Consider the following 20,796-nt stretch of genomic DNA (forward strand, 5'->3'; position numbering starts at 1 on the left):
AAAACAGGCAGATAAAGAGTGAGTGCATTCCAACAGTCACTGCTAATGAAAAGCCATTTTATTTCTGTTTTCAGATTTTGTGCACAACTTTGCAATTTTTAAACCATATTTCACAAATGCAGTGATAAATTGAAGGCACCTTGTTTGAAGAAGGATTCTAAACAGTTCATATTGTGGCACCTGTTCTTTTCCCTACCACTGAAAACTTGCCAGCCATTTGGTCCATCACCCCTGTGCCTACTCCTTGCTAGAGCAATCGAAAACTAATCCCACTGCTCTCCTCGCTCCCTATTGCATTGTATTGTTCTGCTTCAAATATTTATCCAATTTTCTTATCCCGTGGCAGTAGGAATGGTAATATAACAATTGCACTGCAATAACAGAAAAAACAAACTGCATTTGTTTTAATATATAAAAAATTTAAGGACCAAAGAAAATAAATTTCTCCAAGGCAAGGAGGACAGCTATTGCACGGAGACTGAATTCTGCCACTATGCATTCCTGCCCTCCTGCAGCCTTGAAATAAAAACAGAAAATGCTGGAAACACTCAGCAGGTCAGACAGCATCTGTGGAGAGAGAAGCAGGCTTCAGGTCGATGACCGGTCATCAGAACTGGAAGAAGTTAGAGATTCGTGTTAGAGTTGGAGTATTGCATTCAATTCTAGGCACCACACTTTAGGAAGGATGTCAAGGCCTTAGAGAGGGTGCAGAAGAGATTTACTAGAATGGTACCAGGGATGAGGAACTTCAGTTATGTAGAGAGACTGGAGAAGCTGGGGTTGCTCTCCTTGGAGCAGAGAAGGTTAAGAGGAGATTTGATAGAGGTGTTCAAAATCATGAATGGCTTTGATTTAAGTAAAGAAGGAGAAACTGTTTCCAGTGGCAGAAGGGTTGGTAACCAAAGGACACAGATTTAAGGTGACTGGCAAAAGACTAGAGTCAACATGAGGAAAAAAATGTTACGCAGCGAGTTGTTGTGATCTGGAATGCACTGTCTGGAAGGGTGGTGTTAGCAGATTCAATAGTAACTTTCAAAAGGGAATTGGATAAATACTTGAAGGGAAAAATATTACTATAGGGAAAGATCGGGGGAGTGGGACTAATTGGAAAGCTCTATCAAACACCACAGGCACGATGGGCCGAATGGCCGCCTTCTGTGCGAGATCATTCTATGATTTAACAATTTATAAGTATGGAGTGAAAGGCGGGTGGGGAGGAAAGATAAAAAGGTCTCTGATAGGGTGGAAGGCAGAAGTGATTAAATGACAAATTAATGCTGGTGCAAGGCAAGAGAAGGTGATAATGGGACAAGTAAAGAAACAAAAAGGTGGGTCCAGAGGAGGTATAAATGGCAAAAGGGGAGCGAAGCATGAGCAATCTGGCAAAGAGGTGAAGACTCCTGTGACCCGGGAATGTGCTAGAGAAAAGTGGGTTTGGACCACCCCGCCGACCGCGATAGGGGATCCCCACCCCAAGCACCAGCCCACACCTTCTCCACTCCCAGCGGCTCTGGTGCTGCCAACCTCCATTACCAGCACCTGCTGTCCAAGAAAATGGGAGCAGTGGTTAAGATCTAAAGTTGCTAAACACAATAGGATCATATTACATTTGAAAGTGAATCTGGGGTGACACTATTCCAAAAAATGGTTTTCATGATAGTAACATGAAAAGGTTACAATGTCAAAAAGTGCCCCTCTGTTAAAATGAGGAAAGCTACACTTCTGGTAATTAAAATTGAGCAGTTACATCCTCCAGCTGCTCCTTCTCTCCGGAAGTCAGTGCCTCATACCGAGGCATGATTCCACAGGTGGCAATGACCTTCTAGCATCTCGCATGAGAGCCCGGACAAGTGTTAACTGCTGTTCGATCATATGGCGTGGAAGCCAAACGGAACACTGTTCTCACCTGTATATGCATTTGCAGCATAGGGTCACTGGATAGGAATGCCAACCCGAGCTAACTTTCAACCTCCCTAGCCTTGGGATACTGAGGCCAGTTGTAGCACCCTTAACACCCCCCCTGAAATCAGCGAACTCAGTACAGACCAGAAATCAAATCCCAGACCTCTCTCTGGTCCAAGCCACTGGAGGAAACTCGAACAATACTGCATCTTTCAAATCTTGTGTTAATTCCATGACGCAACCTTTAGCAAAATCTAATTTTATACACAACATAAACAGTGCATTCCTGTTAAGGGTATAACTGATGTCCCACCATTTGTATACTCTTATTATGAGTCCTTATAAAGCATACTGTGGTACAAAAGCTCATTTGGAAAAAAAAAAAATTGTTTTGTATCTACAATGGGACAGTCTGTGACTCCTTAACCCTTTGACACCAGAAGCATCAAATCAGAACAAGATTATTTTAAGTAACTTAATCCGAGGGTATTTTTCATATACAAATACACAAATTTACAGCAAATTTATTAAAAGATGTGCACTTGTCAAAGGCTGAAAAGATCTTTGTTATCAAAAGGCTGAGGTGCTGACTATATATTTACTTACCCAAGCTCTAGTTAAGGAATACATTTTATTTTATTACATTTCATTTTTGAAAAAAAATAAATCCAAGAGAAAATCGGAGCCAAAAATGCTCTATTTTATGGATGAAAATCTAAGAAATTTCAGACTTACAAAAAACACAATAATAAAAAACCTTACAGGTTTTTCCAGTGTCTTTTATTAATTACAAATATTTTTATTTCATTTCTTCACTTATACAAGTATTTCATATTCCTTGATGAAACAAAGAAGGGAAAATGCTAGACAATACTAGACGTTCTCTCCATGTGCAACTGAAAGATACAATAGAATCAACTCTCCTTAGACTCAAATCCTGAGATCTTGCAAAAGGAACAGGAGTTGGCCATTCAGCCTCTCGGACCTGCTCTGCCATTCAATTAGATCATGGCTGATCGGCACCTCAACTCTATTTTACTGCCTTAGCTCCATATCCCTTGATACCCTTTCCCAACAAAAATCCAGCTCTCAGTCTTGAAAGCTCTAATTGACCCAGCATCCACAGCCTTTTGGGGAGTTGAGTTCCAGATTTCCACTACCCTTTATGCGAAAAATGCTTCCTGATTTCACTCCTGAATGGCCTAGCTTCAATTTTAAGATTATGTCCCCTTGTTCTTGATTCCCCATGAGAGAAAATAGTTCCTCTGTACCTACCCTATCAAATCCTTTTAACATTTTAAACACCTTGATCAGATTCACCCCATAATCTCCTATACTCAAGGGAATACAAGCCAAGTTTTATGCAAACTGCCCTAATAATTTACCCCCAAGTCCGGTATCATTCTGGTGAATCTGCGCTGCACCCAAAGGCCAATATATCCTTCCTGAGGTGTGGTACCCAAAACTGAATGCAGTACTCCAGATGGTGTCTGGCCAAGGCTCTAATACAACTGAAACATAACTTCTAGTACCCCAGCTCTCCAGCACTACAATTAACTGCATTTTGACTAGCCCTAATGTTTATATGTCCATAAGAACATAAGAAATAGGAGCAGGAGTAGGCCATTCGGCCCTTCGAGCCTGCTCCACCATTCAATAAGATCATCTCCACTTTCCTGCACTATCCCCTTGATTCTCTTATAATCCAAAAATATCCCTTAGTATCCAAAAATCTATCAACCTCAGTCTTGAATATACTCAACAACTGATTATCCACAGCCCTCTGGGGTAGAGAATTCCAAAGATTCACAACCCTTTCAGTGAAAAAATTTCTCCTCATCTCAGTCCTAAATGGCCAACCCCTTATTCTGAGACGGTGACCCTAGTTCTCGACTCCCCAGCCAGGGGAAACAACCTCCCAGCATCTACCCTGTCAAGCCCCTTAAGAATTTTATGTTTCAATGAGATCACCTCTCATTCTTCTAAACGCTAGGGAATATAGGCCTAGTCTACTCAACTTCTCATAGGACAATCCACTTCCATGCATAGCAGATCATTCCAAACATTTATCACTCTGAGTAAAGAAGCCCTCTATTTGATGTGTTTTAAAATTTACTTTTCATTCATTTCAATTTTATGCCCTCTGGTGCTACTTTCTGGATTAAGGGTTGGCAAATTAGTCAAGTCTTTGGGTAAAATTGGAGAAAATTCAAAACTAAGAATCTTGTCAATGCAGATTCAAATTGTAAGTGAAGAAAACGCCAAACAGAACACTCTTGGTAGAAATCATCCATGGAAAAGGGGGATTACTTTTTAAAACATGGAAGTAGAAGAGACTTAAATAATTTACCTATTTTCTCTTGCTTCATCAGTCGAAAGGAGACAGTCGAAGTTCCTTTGCCTCCTGATTTAGTGGTTACAATGATGTCTCCCTTATCATTTTTTGCCGGCCCAACTCGACAGACTATTTTACTTGCAGACATCCATTCTGCAGTCAGCAAACAGTTATGTCCACAGATCGTTAGACCTTTAAAAAAGATAGATTGTGAGCCACTCAGTTCAAAATATTGCTAAAACATTATAATTTGAAGATTTACATATACACACCAAGATATGGTGCGAGGCAGTAATTTAGTCCAGGGGTTCAGAAAGCATCATCATTTGTGAAAATAAAGATGGTTTGCAAACATCTGAACCCAGAAATCAAATTACAAGCTTTACTGCTATCCCACATATACATACTTGTAAAGGTTTTGTAAAAAAAAAGTTAGATAAGTTAGTTAAATATTGAGAAGACAATGAGCACAGTTTTCAGGGTTGAGGTGACATGATACTAGAAATTGTTTACTAGAAATTGTGACGCTGGACCTCAAATGTATACATACACCTCCTATCTCTAGACCAGTCCCATAAATACAACCGCTTTTTATTTTTACACAATTTATTATTGGCAATGCGGTGGGGCAGAATGTTGGAGCCGTGGCACACTGCCTGTAGAATGACAGGATAAGAGTCTGCATCTACAATCCTCCATACAGCGAGTCCCTGAGTACGCTCACGTCAGTATGGGGGAGGACTGAACAGAAGTCAGGTACTTCTCCACAGCAACAGGGGCAAAAAATAAAGTCATTCCAAGCTACTCTGGCAGACAATTTATCAACCTTAGTGAGTCACGTTAGAAGGCTCGAAGCACGTTGCTCCCTCACTTGACTACGAATGGTTCAGTGAGCCCAACGAAGGGAGAAGAGGAGAGAAGAAAACTAATTATTTTGAAAGAGGAAACTAAAATCCACACACACCAGGTAAAAGCTGATAGCTCGCTCACATCTGGTATTCTATGGTTTGTATATGTCTCACTATCTAATCCAGCACATGCATCCTGTACAATGGCTGAGTTTTACAACAATCATAACAGATAAGATAATATGTAAAAGGCAGAACAAGCTGTACTTCTGACAGAGAGGCTTGTTAGATAAGTTCGCTAAAGGTAATAAATATATCTCCTATATACAGTGTCATCTGGCTTTTCAGAACATAGAAGCAATTAGACACTGTGAAACAGATTATTAACGGATATAGTTCTGGGAAACGGTGAAGATCATGGTAACAATGACACCCTTACTCAATGTGCCCAAGTCTACACACCAGTTAATGTTATTATAGCACATCCTGTTCAATGTTTGGTACAGGTAAATGATCTGAATTTGTAAGTACAGTATATTTGTTTTGTACTGCTTACATATCTGAGGCAGCAACTCATTTATCCAGTTATTAGATCAAGGAGATAGCTTGCATGTGTGCACTCTCCTCCAAGTGAAAACAAGCGTATCATCCTTCTGAGGATAATCTGCATTTTTACCTGTTGTATCTGTTGGCCCTACTGTTTATTGGTTGAAAAAGGATAATAAAATGGAAATATCCCCATTATGCAGTACTAGGTGTTCTTCTGAAATTGGGAGAGATTATAGCGTCCGAATACAGTAGGACGGTATCAGCACTGCATTACAGTAGAATCAACACTTTCACTAACCAAACTAGTTTAGAAAAATTACATTGTTTGCAGAGAACAACAATTCAACTTTATTTCAAATGAGCATTATGGTCCAAAAGAAAACAAACCAATAAAAAAAAAAGTTATTTGGAAACAAATCTTGGGCACAATTCAGCAATGTCAGTTGGTATAGAGCCAAAAGCTATATACAGAACAAGGTTTATTTTTCTCATCAATTTTCTCCCTCCCCATCCTGAAGCATGATCACCTCACTTACGTACAAATCCTCAGGCCCCGGTCATTTCATAAGAGTGACCGTCATTTATATGTGCACCTAGATAGCGCATGTCAGCAGACTATTTGGCCTCAGAGGGCAACACATCACACTAATTCTATCCTCATTTGATCATGTGCACATCAAGGAGGAATCGCTCAATATTCATTAGGGGCAGGACCCATGGTCAGAGTTCCTCTCCTTATACAAGGGGTGCTGAACCCAATCATAGTAGACCTACCACCACCCTGACTGAGATCAACTAACTCAGTATGGACTAAAATTTCAACCTGCGACCTTCCAGGGCTGTATGGTGCATCCAATCACTGCACCACCTTGGGAGCTGCTGCTGCTTCTTTGAGTGAGCGATTTACAGAAATTAACTTAATTAAATTTATTACAGGAAAGGTGTGATTGCACTAGAGAGGGTACAGAGGAAATTTACAAGGATGTTGCCAGGACTGGAGAATTTTAGCTATGAAGAAAGATTGTATAGGCTGGAGTTGTTTTCTTTGGAACAGAGGACGCCGAGGGGAGACTTAATTGAGGTGTATAAAATTATGAGGGGCCTAAATAGAGTGGATAGGAAGGACCTATTTCCCTTAGCAGAGAGGTCAATAACCAGGGGACATAGATTTAAAGTAATGGGTAGAAGGATAAATGGGGAATTGGAGAACTTTTTTCACCCAGAGAGTTGCGGGGGTCTGGAACTCGCTGCCTGAAAGGGTGGTAGAGGCAGAAACGCTCATCACATTTAAAAAGTACTCGGATATGCACTTGAAGTGCCGTAACCTACAGGGCTACGGACCAAGAGCTGGGAAGTGGGGTTAGGCTGAGTAGCTCTTTTACGGTTGGCACAGACACGGTGGGCCGAATGGCCTCCTCCTGTGCTGTAAATTTCTATGTTTCTAACTTATCTTTAACAGTGTTTTTAGCTGCATACCTGCCTCAATATTGCTTCCCGGCCCATGTAATGAGCTAAATTTAAACACAGACACACACTCAGATCTTTGTCTCATACTGCTAGGCCTGTTGTTTTCAGTATAGTAATGTGGAGTTCGTAGTCCGGTGACACCTTCATCCCTACGATGCTAAAGGTTGCTTGTGCAGGAATTGAGTTTCAGCCACAACATTGCGGCCTACTTCCAACAGGGTGTGAAAAGACTTGCAACATGCAGAATCTTTGATGATGGTGTATTTTAACAGAACATTTTACGTCAATCAATGCAAGTGTTCATTCAGAATCCTTCACAGAACTCGGTAAATTAGTAACAATCAGTCAAGGCAGAATAATCCTTTAAAAACACACAAGAAATTCTAAGTACATATATGGCATTTTTTTTTACATTCATACAAAAGTTCCCTTAGTCAGTTAAAAAATTACATTTTCATCCAACAAATTTCATTAAAATAGCATTTTGTTTCTCTCTGGCAGACAGCAAATACTGTCTGTAAACACAGGGTTGGTCTATCACAGTGATGATGCCAAAGTGCTAACATTTCTCTGGAGCACATTTGTGAAATAGCTGAAATCACATGAACTACATGCTTTCCTCAGTGCTTTATAAACAGTAATTGGCAATCGCCAGAATCCTCAGCATCCAGGTTTACAAATGGCTAATGAAAAATGGATTCTTAGTAACTGTAGGGCATCGGCAAGTACAGTATTTAGTTAGGGTTTCTTCACCATATATTGGTGTTACAAGCTTTAAAAATGCTCATCTCATTGAAGTGTATCATAAATAGCAGTTTGGTCACAATTCAAACAATGTGACTGGGTCACTTTAAATGTGTTACGCCAGCATTGTATCTCTGGGTTGAGTGGAATCTACTTTCTGTGGGTGTGGCTAAAAATTACATTGTGAGGAAACACTAGTCCACAGACGAGCCAACTACATGTACCTGCAGAGATAGTAGTTGGCCTTCACGTGGTTTGTGTTAATTCCGAAGTCAGCTCATATTCATCTCCTCAAAAAAACTTCCTACCATTTTCTGTAAATTGTCAGCCGATGTAACTGGGTGGATTGTCAGCTTGTCACCTTCATTAACTGGAGACAAATACTGGGAGAGCAGCCTCATGTCTTGGCAGTTCTCTTGCTGACCAGCTGGTTAACCAGAAGCTACCGATTCCAAAGGATCAATGTGACAGTTTTCCCTAGCTCGTGAGTGCTTCTCAGAACTGTATTGCAACCTGCATGGAGGTGGCATGTTGAGACTATGATGGTTGGACAAAATTTCATACACAAGTGTTGTGTTCTTGGTTTAGTATTACTAAGAGAGAGTGAGTGAAGTATCATGTTTATTTTTGTATTCGAGGTATAATTTTGAAATTCTGTAACCAAACGTATTGACTTTGTCCTATTATTTAATCATTTTTGTTACTAAGTATGATTTGCACTATATACAGGAAACTTTCGATTAACCGGCCACTAAATAACCGGAAATGTCGGTTAACTGGCAAAATTCAGGAGTCGGTTCAGTTAACTTTTTTTTACTTTTAGTTACTTTTTTTTCTCACTCATTTCTGGCTGTGCAAGCATCTAACTGAAGCTGTTGCTAAGCTACAGAGATGCTTGCAAGCTGCGCTGATTGTTTTGAAGCAAAGCAACAGGGTTTGTTGCTAGATACGGAGCTCAGAAGCTCCGTATGTTTTAACGATAGCGCTCGATTCTCCGGCATTGTTGATAGACCGGCACCAGCTTGGTCCCGTCCGTGCCGGATACCAGAAAGTTTCCTGTAGTCTAGTTCATATCATCTGATAACATGCTTATTCAAAGACTAGGAGAACACAATCATCTATTATGGTAACAAATGTTTGTGTCGATGGGATCTGTCACCAGGAATTAAGATTCTTTGCTCCAGATAACCCTGCAAGCTAATGACCTAAAGGGTAGGATGGTCCTGTCTGGACAAACAGGGGAATGTTTCCCACTGCTCAATGCTGTTAAGCTGTGATTGTAGTAACTCCTGTAGTAATATTGTGCACGCTTGGGTCCCTAAGCCTTGGTCCTTGCCAAGCTGCTCTTCACTTAAATTCTGTAGGCTTAGGTAAGTGAGTTGTGTTCCTACAGGGAGTGAGAGTGCACACTATATCAGGCCAACAGAAACTATATGGACTCCCACTTCAAAAACAACAACAATTTGCATATATATAAAGCGGTCGATCTGTCTGTCTGTCCTCGGGTGTGCGTCTGTCCGGCTATGCGCTCGAAAGTTATACCGCGTACCTACGCGTGCGTTACCTCCGAAGAAAGCTTACGCTTCCGGGACGCTGGTAAGCGTATTTACTTTTCGGTCGGACGAAAATTGTTCGCGCCTTATGCAAAAAACCTTCAAAATTAAACTCATTATCTGCTAGCATTGATTGACTGACGTCAAGGTTCGACCAATCCTGTGCCGTCACGATTGACCAATCCTACAGTACGGTCCCCTGATGGTTGGCCAATCGGTGTGTGTGTGTGGAGGAGGGACTAATCGTTTTCATCTCGGGGATCTGGCAGCCATTGTTTCAGTGCCATGCCTTCAGCTTCCAGCTCAAACTACTTTGAAAGTAAGTATCTCTTTTAAAAATAACGTAAGATTTACCAAAAACGTTTTATAAGTACTTTCACTTTCATCTTTCAAGGTATTAAAAAAGTAGAAATGTTGCCCGCCAGCAGATTCACAGAGGGACACAGACAGGGCCCAAAGCCTGGCACTCGATTTAAACCGCCCAGCCCAAAACAGCCCTGGCAAAGCCGGGCTCCCCCCAGCTAGTATATATTATAAAGCACCTTTAATATTGAAAAACATCCCAAGCTTCTTCACAGAGGCATAATCAAAAAAGAGAGACTGAGCCCAAAGGAGGAAATATTAGGGGCCTCAGCCAAGCTTGGTCAAAGAAGTGGCTTTTAAGGATGGTCTTAAAGGTGGAGACAAGGTGGAAAAGTGAAAGGGTTCAAGAATGGAATTCCAGACCGTGGGGCCTAAGCTACTGAAGGCACAGTTCCCACTGTGGGGCGGGGGGGGGGGGGGGAGAGAAAGAGAGAAGAGGGAGTACACAAGGGGTCAGACAGAGACAGAGCCAGAGGAATGGAGAGTTTGGGGGTGCTGAAGGAGGTTACAGGGACAGGGAGGAGCAAGGCTATGAAGGGATTTAAACACGAGAATGAGCATTTTAAATTTGAGGTGTTGTGGGACCAGGAGCCAGTGCAGGTCAATGGGGACAGGGGTAATGGGTGAGCAGGACTTGGTGCAGGATAGGATACAGGTAGAAAAGTTTTGGATGAGCTGAAGTTTATGGAGGATGAAGTGAAGATGGCCAGGAGAGCATTCAAATAGTAAAGTCTGGATGTCGAACAAGCCGTCTGACAATAGAGAGTCAGTGGAGGGGTCAAGAGATTTGGTGGAGAGGTAGAGTTGGGTGTCATCAGCATAGATGTGAAAACTGACCCTATGTTTGCAGGTGATGTTGCCCAGGGACAGCATGTAGATGAGGAGCAGGCGGGGACCAATGACATCTCCGCACAGGGGCGGGAAGAGAAGTCATTGCTCGAGATGCTCTGGCTACGATCAGATAGGTAATTGTGGAACCACGTTCATCACTGATGCAATATGTTTTAGCATAATTGTTTAATACACAACACTTCCCAGGAGGCTAGAACTGAGAAAACAAGCTTCACAACTAAAAAGAATTATTCTGTAGTGATTAAGATTCTACGGCAATTTGAAATTTTACTCTAATGCCAGAAAATCTGGAGTTCAAATCTTTGCTCTGTTTAATGGTTCCCATTTTGGCAAAATTCCAACAAGATCCACCAGTTTATAAACTGTTTTATAGAGGACAGAAAAATATGGCCATAGGTGTGATTTATACACCAATTATTACAATGTGCCCTAATATCAACATTTCAATGCCACCAACTTTACCTTAAAAGGTGGTCTCAGATGCATTTTTATGAAATGGTTTTCCCTGAATGAAATTGGACACTTACCTATAAGATCCATGGGTCCTGTTCCCAGATTTTCTCCTCTGATTGTTACTTTTGTCCATGGAAATCCCTCATTTGGAGAGATTCCAGTTACCAATGGCGGTTGTCGTGCTCGAGACATGATCAGTCCTCAATTGCGGATTTTGTTTAAAAGATGTCTCAAGATACAGCGGACAGCAACCTGTAAAATACAACACAACAAGATCAATTGAGCGTCAAGATTTTTTGGGAGAAGGTGCAAGTAACCTTACCTTTAATACTGTTTAATCACTTTTTTAAAAAAAAACACTTGACTGAGTAAGGCATATGGAGTTACAAATTGCAGAAACTGGATCCTGACTTCAATTTATATAAAAGGTTTCATAAATATGCTATAGTAGTATGTACAAATACTTTGATTGCCGTGCTTTTATGAATAAGGATTTGTGCAATTATTCAGGCTTGTTAAAACATTGATCCATTTTATACAGATCTTGAAAAAAGTAAAGTAAGCTGAAAATGACATGCATTGCACACACCTCAGAATTTTTATTATAGTGTGCCCGTGTTTACAGTTAGAGACAGCACAGACACACATACAATTTGAGATGGACAGAGAAATACCCCTCCATACTGTCTGCCACACTTGAATATTCTGCCACAGTGTCTTCAATGCAGCAAATTGCATTCAATTGTTTACCCCTGCCCCTCCATCAAAAAACATCCCTCTGAATATACATGGGGTTGCTGCTACTTCACTGGAAAACTTTGCTCAAAGCAAAAGATTACAAATTCCCACAAAACTTCACAACTTCCTTCTGTGAAACGTCTGCGCCGCTCACCGTAAGTAGCAACTGAAACTAAGCATGTGATTTTGAATTTGAACATTTGTATGGGCTTGTCAGAAATAATTTTGCAACTTATCAATGAAAAGAATATTTTTGACACAGGCGGGTGGGGGGGGGGGGGGGGGGGGGGGGGGAAGAAGAATATTCTGAAATTTTGAGTTACTCTTGAAACACAATTAAAGGATGAATTTGAATAGGCCAAATGGTCTTTTCTCGCCCTGGCTTCTTGAATATGTTTATTTTTTTTAAATTTATGCAGATGAAAACAGTTAGTGAATAAAGCAAAATAATTTTTCAGGTCATGCAGGACTGACTCAGATGTTATCATGTGAAGAAAAAGAAATTAAACCAATTAATTTATTTTTTTAACCGAACCAATATTGAAAACTCACAACTACTCTCCAAATGTAAGGCACTTTTTAAAAACAAATTATACTGCAGTGCTGGGCACAGTGGAAAAAATATTAAATTCCAACTTGGAACATTACACCTCAATTCCATTTACAACCTGGATTAGCTTGTCTGTGACATGTTGAAAATGATCTATGAGCTGCGAGGGTGATTAGCACAAGCCCAGTGTTTCAGACTATTCAGCAGCTGTGATGGACTGGCCACTGCTTATGGAACCAGCACACCAGAAATGTTGGGCAGAGTTCCTGCGTCCAAGCAAATTAAAGTAAACAGACGAGGTCTTTCTCATCCACCCTGTTAGCAGCCTCTCAGCCGGCCTGGAGACCACACACCCAGACCACACAGCGCCAGCTGAACTCACTTGCACGCAAAGTCTAGGAGCTGTCAGTTTACTAGGGTGGTGGGAAGGTGGGGGCTGGAAGCAAAGGCACTGGGCTCCTATCATTAGGCTTTTGGGGGGGGGGGGGGGGGGGGAGGTTAATCCATCCCTTGCTGGGGGAAACATACTGGTCATGGCCTTTCACCATTCACTCCCCCTCGGCTCACCAAATGACTGATGAATGGTGATTCTAACACTTGCATCTCCCTCCACATCACAAATTACTGGAAACACAAGCTGTGTGTAAAGGAGAGCAAAATTAACATAGCGCTCTGAGGCTTTGGTTAGCATTTCGGGAATAAATTGCACACAAGTACAGCAATACATTTACAATATAACAACAGAAAATGCTGGAAAAACTCAGCAAGTCAGGCAACATCCGTGGAGAGAAATTTGAGTTGACGTTTCGGGTTTGACCCTTCTTCAAAACTCAAAATACATTTACACATCAGTCAGCAGCACACTGCAGACCAAAAAAAGTGATTCGCAAAGCTCTGATTTTGCAATGCTGAACAATACAAGCTCATTTATAACACTGATCATTTATTCAAAAGGATTTAATTCTATAATTGTTTCTCAATTTACAAGAGAAAAACTCAACTGGCTTTTCAATCATAAATATACTGTATATTCACAAGTTACTTTTACTATAAATTATTTCATTTTAAAAACAAAGTTTGATTTCTACAAACTGGTATCCACCTTAAGGTACACAGAGGAAAAAAAACAACAATTTTATGAGCAGTGCTTATTAACAGATTACAAATTTCAACAAAAAAAAGTTATTAAAAGTATATTATTTTATCAATTCAGTCAATATATCATAGCGCAATTTTCCATGATCAAAGAGTGCAGGATAGCAACACGAATCAGATCCCCGTTCTCAGGTTCCCCTTCACCCTGCTCCGACCATTCTAAAGAAGGAACCTGCATCTACATAGCGCCTTTCATGTCCTTAGGTCATCCCAAAGTACTTTGCAGCCAATGAATTACTTTTGAAGTGCAGACACTGTTATACGTAGGTAAACACAACAGCCAATTTGTGCACAGCAAGGTCCCACAAACAGCAATGAGACAAATGACCAGATGGTATTGGTTGAAAGATAAATGCTGACCAGGACACTGGGAGAACTCCCTGCTCCTCTTCGAATACTGCCTGGTATCTTTTAAATGAGCAGGTAGTTTATCCTCTCATCTGAATGACAACATCTCCAACAATGCAGTACTCCCTCAGTACTGCAGTGAAGTGCCAGCCTAGATCATGAGCTCGAGTCCCAGGAGTGGGACTTGAACCCACAACTTTCTGACTCCGAGACAAGGCTGAGCCACTGAGCCAAGGCTGACACGAGCAGTCATTACTGTATATGGGAATTTCAGCTTTGAACCTGAATCCTGCAACTCAATGGCAGCAAATGTTAAGCAAATGAGCAAGCATGCTGCTTAATCTGAATATGATCGTTTGCTCATTAACAATTATTTTACCTGCAGAAATAAATTATTTTGAACAAAACTACAATGTGTGATACAATGTAGAAGACACTGGACAGCTGTTAGAGAATTACAACATACTAATCCAGATCCACGGTTATGATCCCACAAACCATGAGAATCGAGCAGTTTCATCATCAGAACTACTTCAAATTCAACAAGACTCATCTTTACTTTATAAAATGTAGTGGTTAGGGAACATTTAAGATAAAACAACGTTGACAGAAACCAACACAGGTTTAGTGTCTGTGACATAGACCCTCATAAAATAGAACTCCCCTCGGAGTCAAAAGGTTGAGAGTTCAAGTCCCACTACAGCTACATGAGCACATAATCTAGGCCGACACTTCAGTGCAGTACTGAGAGAGTGCTGCACTATCAGAGGTGCCGTTATTTGGTTGAGACGCTAAACCAAGGTCCAATCTGCCCATTAGGTGGTCGGTGGATGTAAAACATCCCATGGCGCTATTTCGAAGAAGGCAAGGTGTGTTCTCTGGGTGTCCTGGCCAATATTTATCCCTCAGCTAACATTAGTAAAAGAGATTATCTGGTTATCACATTGCTGTTTGTGGGAGCTTGCTGTGTGCCAATTGGCTGCCACATTTCCAACATTACAACAGTGACTACACTTCAAAAGTACTTCATTTGCTGTAAAATGCTTTGGACGTCCTGAGGTCATGAAAGGCGCTAGATAAACACAAGTTCTTTTTCTTTGAATGTTTCTTGATTCAGTGACAGAATACTCAATTACCAAATAATTGGCTGACATGGAAATAAGTTTTTCAACTGCAGACTTCAACCAAGATTCCTTATAAATGTGCAGTGTTTGTATTTAAACAGTATGATAGGTATTACATTTTTAAATTATTAAAATAGCTGCATCAAATACCCCTCTACTCATGTACAAGAAAGGTTTTCACTGTAGAATGCCAGTGACATCAATGCATTTGCCATATTTTATAGACCTTTAATAAATAAATGCAAGGGAGTAATGGAAAATTTTTTTTTTTTTTTTTTTAATATTTTCAAAAACCAATTACAATATTTTTACGACTACTGAAGTATGCACACAAACATCAAAAATGGGACTTTTATGTATATAGTGTGGCTGGTGCAAATGTTTCACACTGTCGTGAAAGTAATACTAATTAAAATAAATAACTAGCCTCAACTTGCATCGATGATTGATTTAATCTTTCAAGAAAGTCACTGATAAACCTTATGGCTTGTTGAAAGGGACAGAGAGATTGACTGAATACTCCTCCAGGGGGCAGCCAAACTTAGCAAAAAAAACACTCAAAGCAGGATGCAAACTTGTACCACTGCTAAGAGATTAGCCGTCTGCACAAGTGCGGATTCCAAATCTACTCACTGTAACTATAAATTCCTATAAAATGCACTGCAGAAATTTTTTTCTTTAAATGAGAAAATTCTATTGTGCCACTAAAGTATAAAATGTGGCACGGTTGAAGAAATGTTGCTGCCATTGGTCCAGTTAGGGCAGCCTTCATACAACCACTTGTGTCAATGCTGAGCGATTGTGGCTGCACATCGATACGAGAGCCGCAGTTTAACTTGACTTGGGTCCCAATCTGACTCCAGAGTCCACTGAAGCTGGGGAAGTGCAAGGCCATCTCCAGTAGGTGATCTCGCACTAGTCACTCTTCGCACCAAACGTACTGCAACTCAAAATGTGGCTTTGCAACAGGCTGAAGTGTCTCAGTGGTCTTTTGGAGTCCCTGATACAAATGCGAAGTTTACAAAGTACAGGAAACTTTTTTTTATCCGGCACGGACAGGACCGACGTGGTGCCGGTTCATCAAAAATTCCGGATAACCGAACGCTGTAGTAAAAGATAGGGAGAGCCGACAGCTCCGTATAAAGCAACAAACCCTGTTGCTTAGCAACAACTGTAGAACAATGAACACAAGTTTCAAGCGTCTCTGTAGCTTAGCAACAGCTGCAGCCACACCCTTGCACAGCACAGATGGAAGGCGGCAAATACCAATATGAAGTAAAACCTACTCCTGAATTTTGCCGGTTAACCGAGATTTCCGGTTATTTAGGTGCCGGTAAATCAAAAGTTTCCTGTAATGGGAGAAGCACTGTTTCCACACATTAAAATGGTTTGATGGAGGAATCCCTCTTTCATCCTGTGTGTGTGTATGTGTGTGCAGGGCCCTTACTTTCAAAATTACTGACTTTGCCTTTTCAAACACACATACTGCTACATCCAATAGGATCTCTGAGAGGACCGCAGAGAGGCTGTGACCTCCAGGCACCATCATGAAGCCTTCCACCATTGGAAGACCTGCACAACAGCAGCAGGCAGCACCAATATCTACATTCTGGACTGAATAACATACATTAGCCCAAAAGCAGGTAGTTATAATTGCTAACATTCAAATTCTGCAGACTTACAGTATAAAAAGCTAATGGTGTCTTCTCAATTTCTTCTGCTCATTAAGTCTAAATGCCCAACTCTGTCCCCACTGTTCCCTATGGATTAGCCGGTTTGGTTTGGAACTTACAGGGAAGATTTCCTTTGTCTGTTATCTGTAATGAAATCATAAACCAGCTCTTGACAAACGTGTTTATGATGTTGTTACATGTAGCAAACAGAGGAAACCTTCCTAAGTGTATGACCTTTGGAAACACTAATAAGCTAATTGGGTCACCTTAACATCTCACCATGAATATTTCATTCTTCTATTTTTTTTATTTCTATCTTTATTTCCTACATTACAACAGTGACCACACTTAAAAAGTACTTCATTGGCTGTAAAGCGCTTTGGGACGTCCTGAAGTCATAAAAGGCGCTATATAAATGCTAGTCTTTCTTCCAGCTCATTAAAGGAATTTTTATGTACAATTAATGTAGCTCCTGTCCAAGAAGTATGAAAAGTGCCTAAATAATTAAGAAATCAGTTCTCTACTTTTATAAATTGATAACTTAACCAAGACAGATTGATCCCTATAAATTATCTAGGCACCAATACCATTTCAAAAGTATCAGCACAATACAGCTTAGAATTTAAAAAGAAAATCAATACAATATTTTGTTAAAAAAAACATTTGCCATTTAATGGGCAGTAGTCTTCTCTTCTCTTCGGCAGTCCCTCGGGACAGTAGTGCCTCTACTCAGTCTTAGGGTCAGCAGAAACGACAGGTGAATGCTGGTCCAAGAGCTTTCATCATAGCTCCTGGAAGTCAGAGCGCACTGGTCTGCTGAGCTCACCAACTTGTAAAATACCAGTTCTAGCAGAGTAGTGGGACAGATACAATTAGTATCTTGCAAGCAGGGGAGATAACCATGTAGGCCTCCTCCCACAACCCACAGTCCATGTTACCCTGTTTGTAACTAAAAGAGAATGTGTTTATGATTAAACAAACTGACATCACGGTGAGCAACATTCATCATCCAACCACAAAGCAATGCTAAATCAGATCAACCAAAATGATGTTGTTTGTCCATCTAAATAACCAATTGTACTGCAGCATGTTTTATACTCACCTCCAACTGTGCTGGAAAAACACCTCTATCCTCAAAAGCACTAAATGCATTTTAGGTGCCTTAGGCTTGAAGAGTTAATCTTATCAGAATGAAAAGTAAGCTTTTTTTTTCACTTTACGTTGATAAATCATTTTAGTCTAGAGTGTTGACAATGGCCTCAGCTACTACCTCCATGTGGGAATGTAAATGACTGCAGGCCGCCTGGAAGCAGAGGCCACTTCAGTTCAACTTGTAAAGCTCAACAAATCTAGAAGCTTTAACTGTGCTGCTGACATTCTTTTCCTGACTCACACGAGTCATCGATCACACTTCCATTGCTCAGCATGGACCAGAACCTGCAGCATTGATCAGCATTCTGTCGAAGAATGCAATGCCAACTGATTTATAACCAGAGATATGTCCAATGGATGGATTTCAACTAGTTAAAGAATGTTACACTGCCAATCACACAAACTTTCGAAAGGTGAGAAGGTGGAAGAGGGGAACGAGAGTCTAACTTAATGGGCATGTAGCCAGATAGCATTGGGTACCATACAGAAACAGAACATATGAATAAAACATTATGGCCTGGATTTTGCGGTGGTAATGACAGCGAAACCATCAGCGTTCACCGTCATTACCCCTCTGAAACTGACAGCAAGTTCTGGAGATAGCGCATGCGCACAAAAACACAGAAATCTAGAAGTTGCTGTCAGTGATTCTACGCTTCTCCAAGGGTGCGCTGTTGAACTCCCCGGAGCTGGCAATCTTTGAGAAATCACTGAACTGACGAGAACTTAAGCTTTTACCCTGTAATATTGCTCTTAACAAAACCCAAAAAAGTTAAGCCTTGTTGAATGAGGTGTAACTGGGGTTTTTAATGCAGCAGATTCATAATTACTGCTGAGCAACTCTTCTGGCCCTGAAAAACTAACTTTATATTTGTGGAATGTCAAATTTTAAAAATTCCATGATTTTTAATATCACAAGTTTTTAAAAGTTTGTTTGATATTTCCGCTTCTACCTTAATCCCATGTGTATGTCCCAATCTTTATTTCACTCTCTAAAATTATTAAAAAGTAAAGGAAAATCAGTGCATTTTACTTCTTAGTTTGCTGTGTGAGAATTCTTCAATGTGATTGGCTGCTTAGCCAGCTGGATGACATCACTGTTGCTGGATGCTGGAGATCCCCCAGACTTGACAGAAGCATCAAATGAACATCAGCAGAGCTGAAATTCACACCACATAGATCACCAGATCTTTGTGGGCAGATTTCTTCAAGGTCAGCAACGAGAGCCTTCGCTTCGCCACTGACCGCAAATTCTGGGCCTATATTTCATTGTTTATATCTCAATAATCTGCTGCCAAGAAACTAGTGATATAGGCACTGAAGATATGTGGAACCAAATGTGGCTTTGCACATTGATGAGATTAATAGGCTTGAGTATCATTTTTATGTGGGCTTGATCCCTCAACCTTCTGATTCAGAGACGAGAGTGCTGCTAATTGAGCCAAGTTGACACTAGATAAACATGATATAGTATAAATGAAACCAAAATCCAGAGTCAGAGCCCAACCTTACATTGGAACAAAGTGGAGTGAGACTATGGAACAAAAAAGACATTATCCCAAAAAACTTTTCACAGTGTAACTATTTCTCTTAGAAAAACAAAAGTTACACAAATATGTTGCACAAACAGAATATTGAATATTTGTGAAGATTATCTATTTAATTTACATGGTTTCCTCCACCCATTAAAGAATCATTGTATTCAACTTCATAGGCAATATAAGGGCACCAAGTGCCACTCATTTATACACACGCACACAAATCACTCTCCATCAGTTCATGCAAATTTTCCAGTAAGGCTGACTGCGATTATTATAAACCATGAGACATGTGTGTGTATGCCTCTTTAGAAGTTCCCTGTAATTCTGCTTTAGAATAGCTGAACACTTCTCTTATTGTACTCTCCTGCCAATCATGCAGTTACTCTGAACTGATGACATCACATGGTCTAGATTCAACTAATAGAATTTGAGCTTTTATTCCAAGAGATATAGAATATAAAACCCAAGAGCAATGTTCCCATTGAGCTTCGCGGTCGCGCAGCGCTCTGGAGGTCCCGCGCAGGCCGCTTGCCGGCTTCACTATGGGAAAAACTGCATGCGCGGAAATTCGAATGGGCCACGCAGCCCCTTAAAGGGGCCGTGCACACAAAAAAAATAAAGGGAACATTGCCCAAGAGGCAATACTTTGTCTATATAAAACCTTAAGATCTTAGAGTACGGTGTGCAGTATTGGGTTCCATACTATAGATAGGATATTGAGGCTGCAGAGAGGGTACAAAGCAGATTCACTCAGATGCGGCCTGGTATGAGGAAATACAAATACGAAGGAGGACTGGAGAAATCGGGTCCTTTTTCGTTAGATTCCGGGGCATTATAATAGAAGTGTTTCAAATTATGAAAGAATGCGACAGGGTAGATAGATGCAGACTGTCTCCACTAGTTGAGGGGTCAAAAACGAAGGAGCAATGGTACAAGATTAAATGTAAAAGACATGAGAGAGGAGGAGAAATTTCTTCAGATAGTTGAGGCTGTGGAATTCACTACAAGGGCTAGTGGTTGAGGCAGAAACTATGTCAACATTCAAGATTAGACTGAATAGGTGGATGAAGGAAAGGGGTTGAAGGGATATGGCAACAGGGTGGGTAAATGTGATTAGAACTATTTTCTCTCATGGAGGGTAAATACCAGTTGAGTCGACTGGCGTGATTTCATGTTGTAACTTCGACATATTTCTAAGATTTTTAATTGTTTTTCTTTTCTGATTTTCTCCTCACTACACCTGAAGGAATTTGAGACACCTATAAAACTATGTTTGTTGTTGTGGTTTAGATCATCTTAATCATAATTAATTAATTTTTATGATTAAGATGATCTAAACCACAACAACAAACATATCTAGTTTTTAAATAGATTTTTTATATCTATATTATTATAGATATATATATTATAAAGAGACATGGAAATAAATATATTCAGCACTCACTTCAC

At 40.5% G+C, this 20,796-nt stretch overlaps 1 protein-coding gene across 6 annotated transcripts in view; it reads right to left on the reverse strand.

Moving 5' to 3' along the window:
• The window catches only part of exoc2 (exocyst complex component 2), a 303,326-nt gene that overhangs the window by 244,097 nt on the left and 38,433 nt on the right, over positions 1–20,796 (reverse strand). For 5 of the 6 annotated variants that reach the window (XM_085989137.1, XM_085989132.1, XM_085989135.1 and 2 more), the window contains exons 2-3: positions 11,141–11,318; positions 4,253–4,429 (exon numbers count right to left, since the gene is read on the reverse strand). In XM_085989137.1, the coding sequence (XP_085845263.1) occupies positions 4,253–4,429; positions 11,141–11,258 (295 nt within the window). In that variant the 5' untranslated portion in view covers positions 11,259–11,318. Of the gene's footprint in view, positions 1–4,252; positions 4,430–11,140; positions 11,319–12,921; positions 13,013–20,796 lie in introns of those variants that run through there. The other variant, XM_085989133.1, reaches the window with a different exon arrangement.

This window comes from Somniosus microcephalus, chromosome 5 (genome assembly GCF_052327205.1).
Source record: "Somniosus microcephalus isolate GS21.2 chromosome 5, FLI_Smic_1.0, whole genome shotgun sequence".
In the NCBI taxonomy this organism is placed as follows: Eukaryota; Metazoa; Chordata; class Chondrichthyes; order Squaliformes; family Somniosidae; genus Somniosus; species Somniosus microcephalus.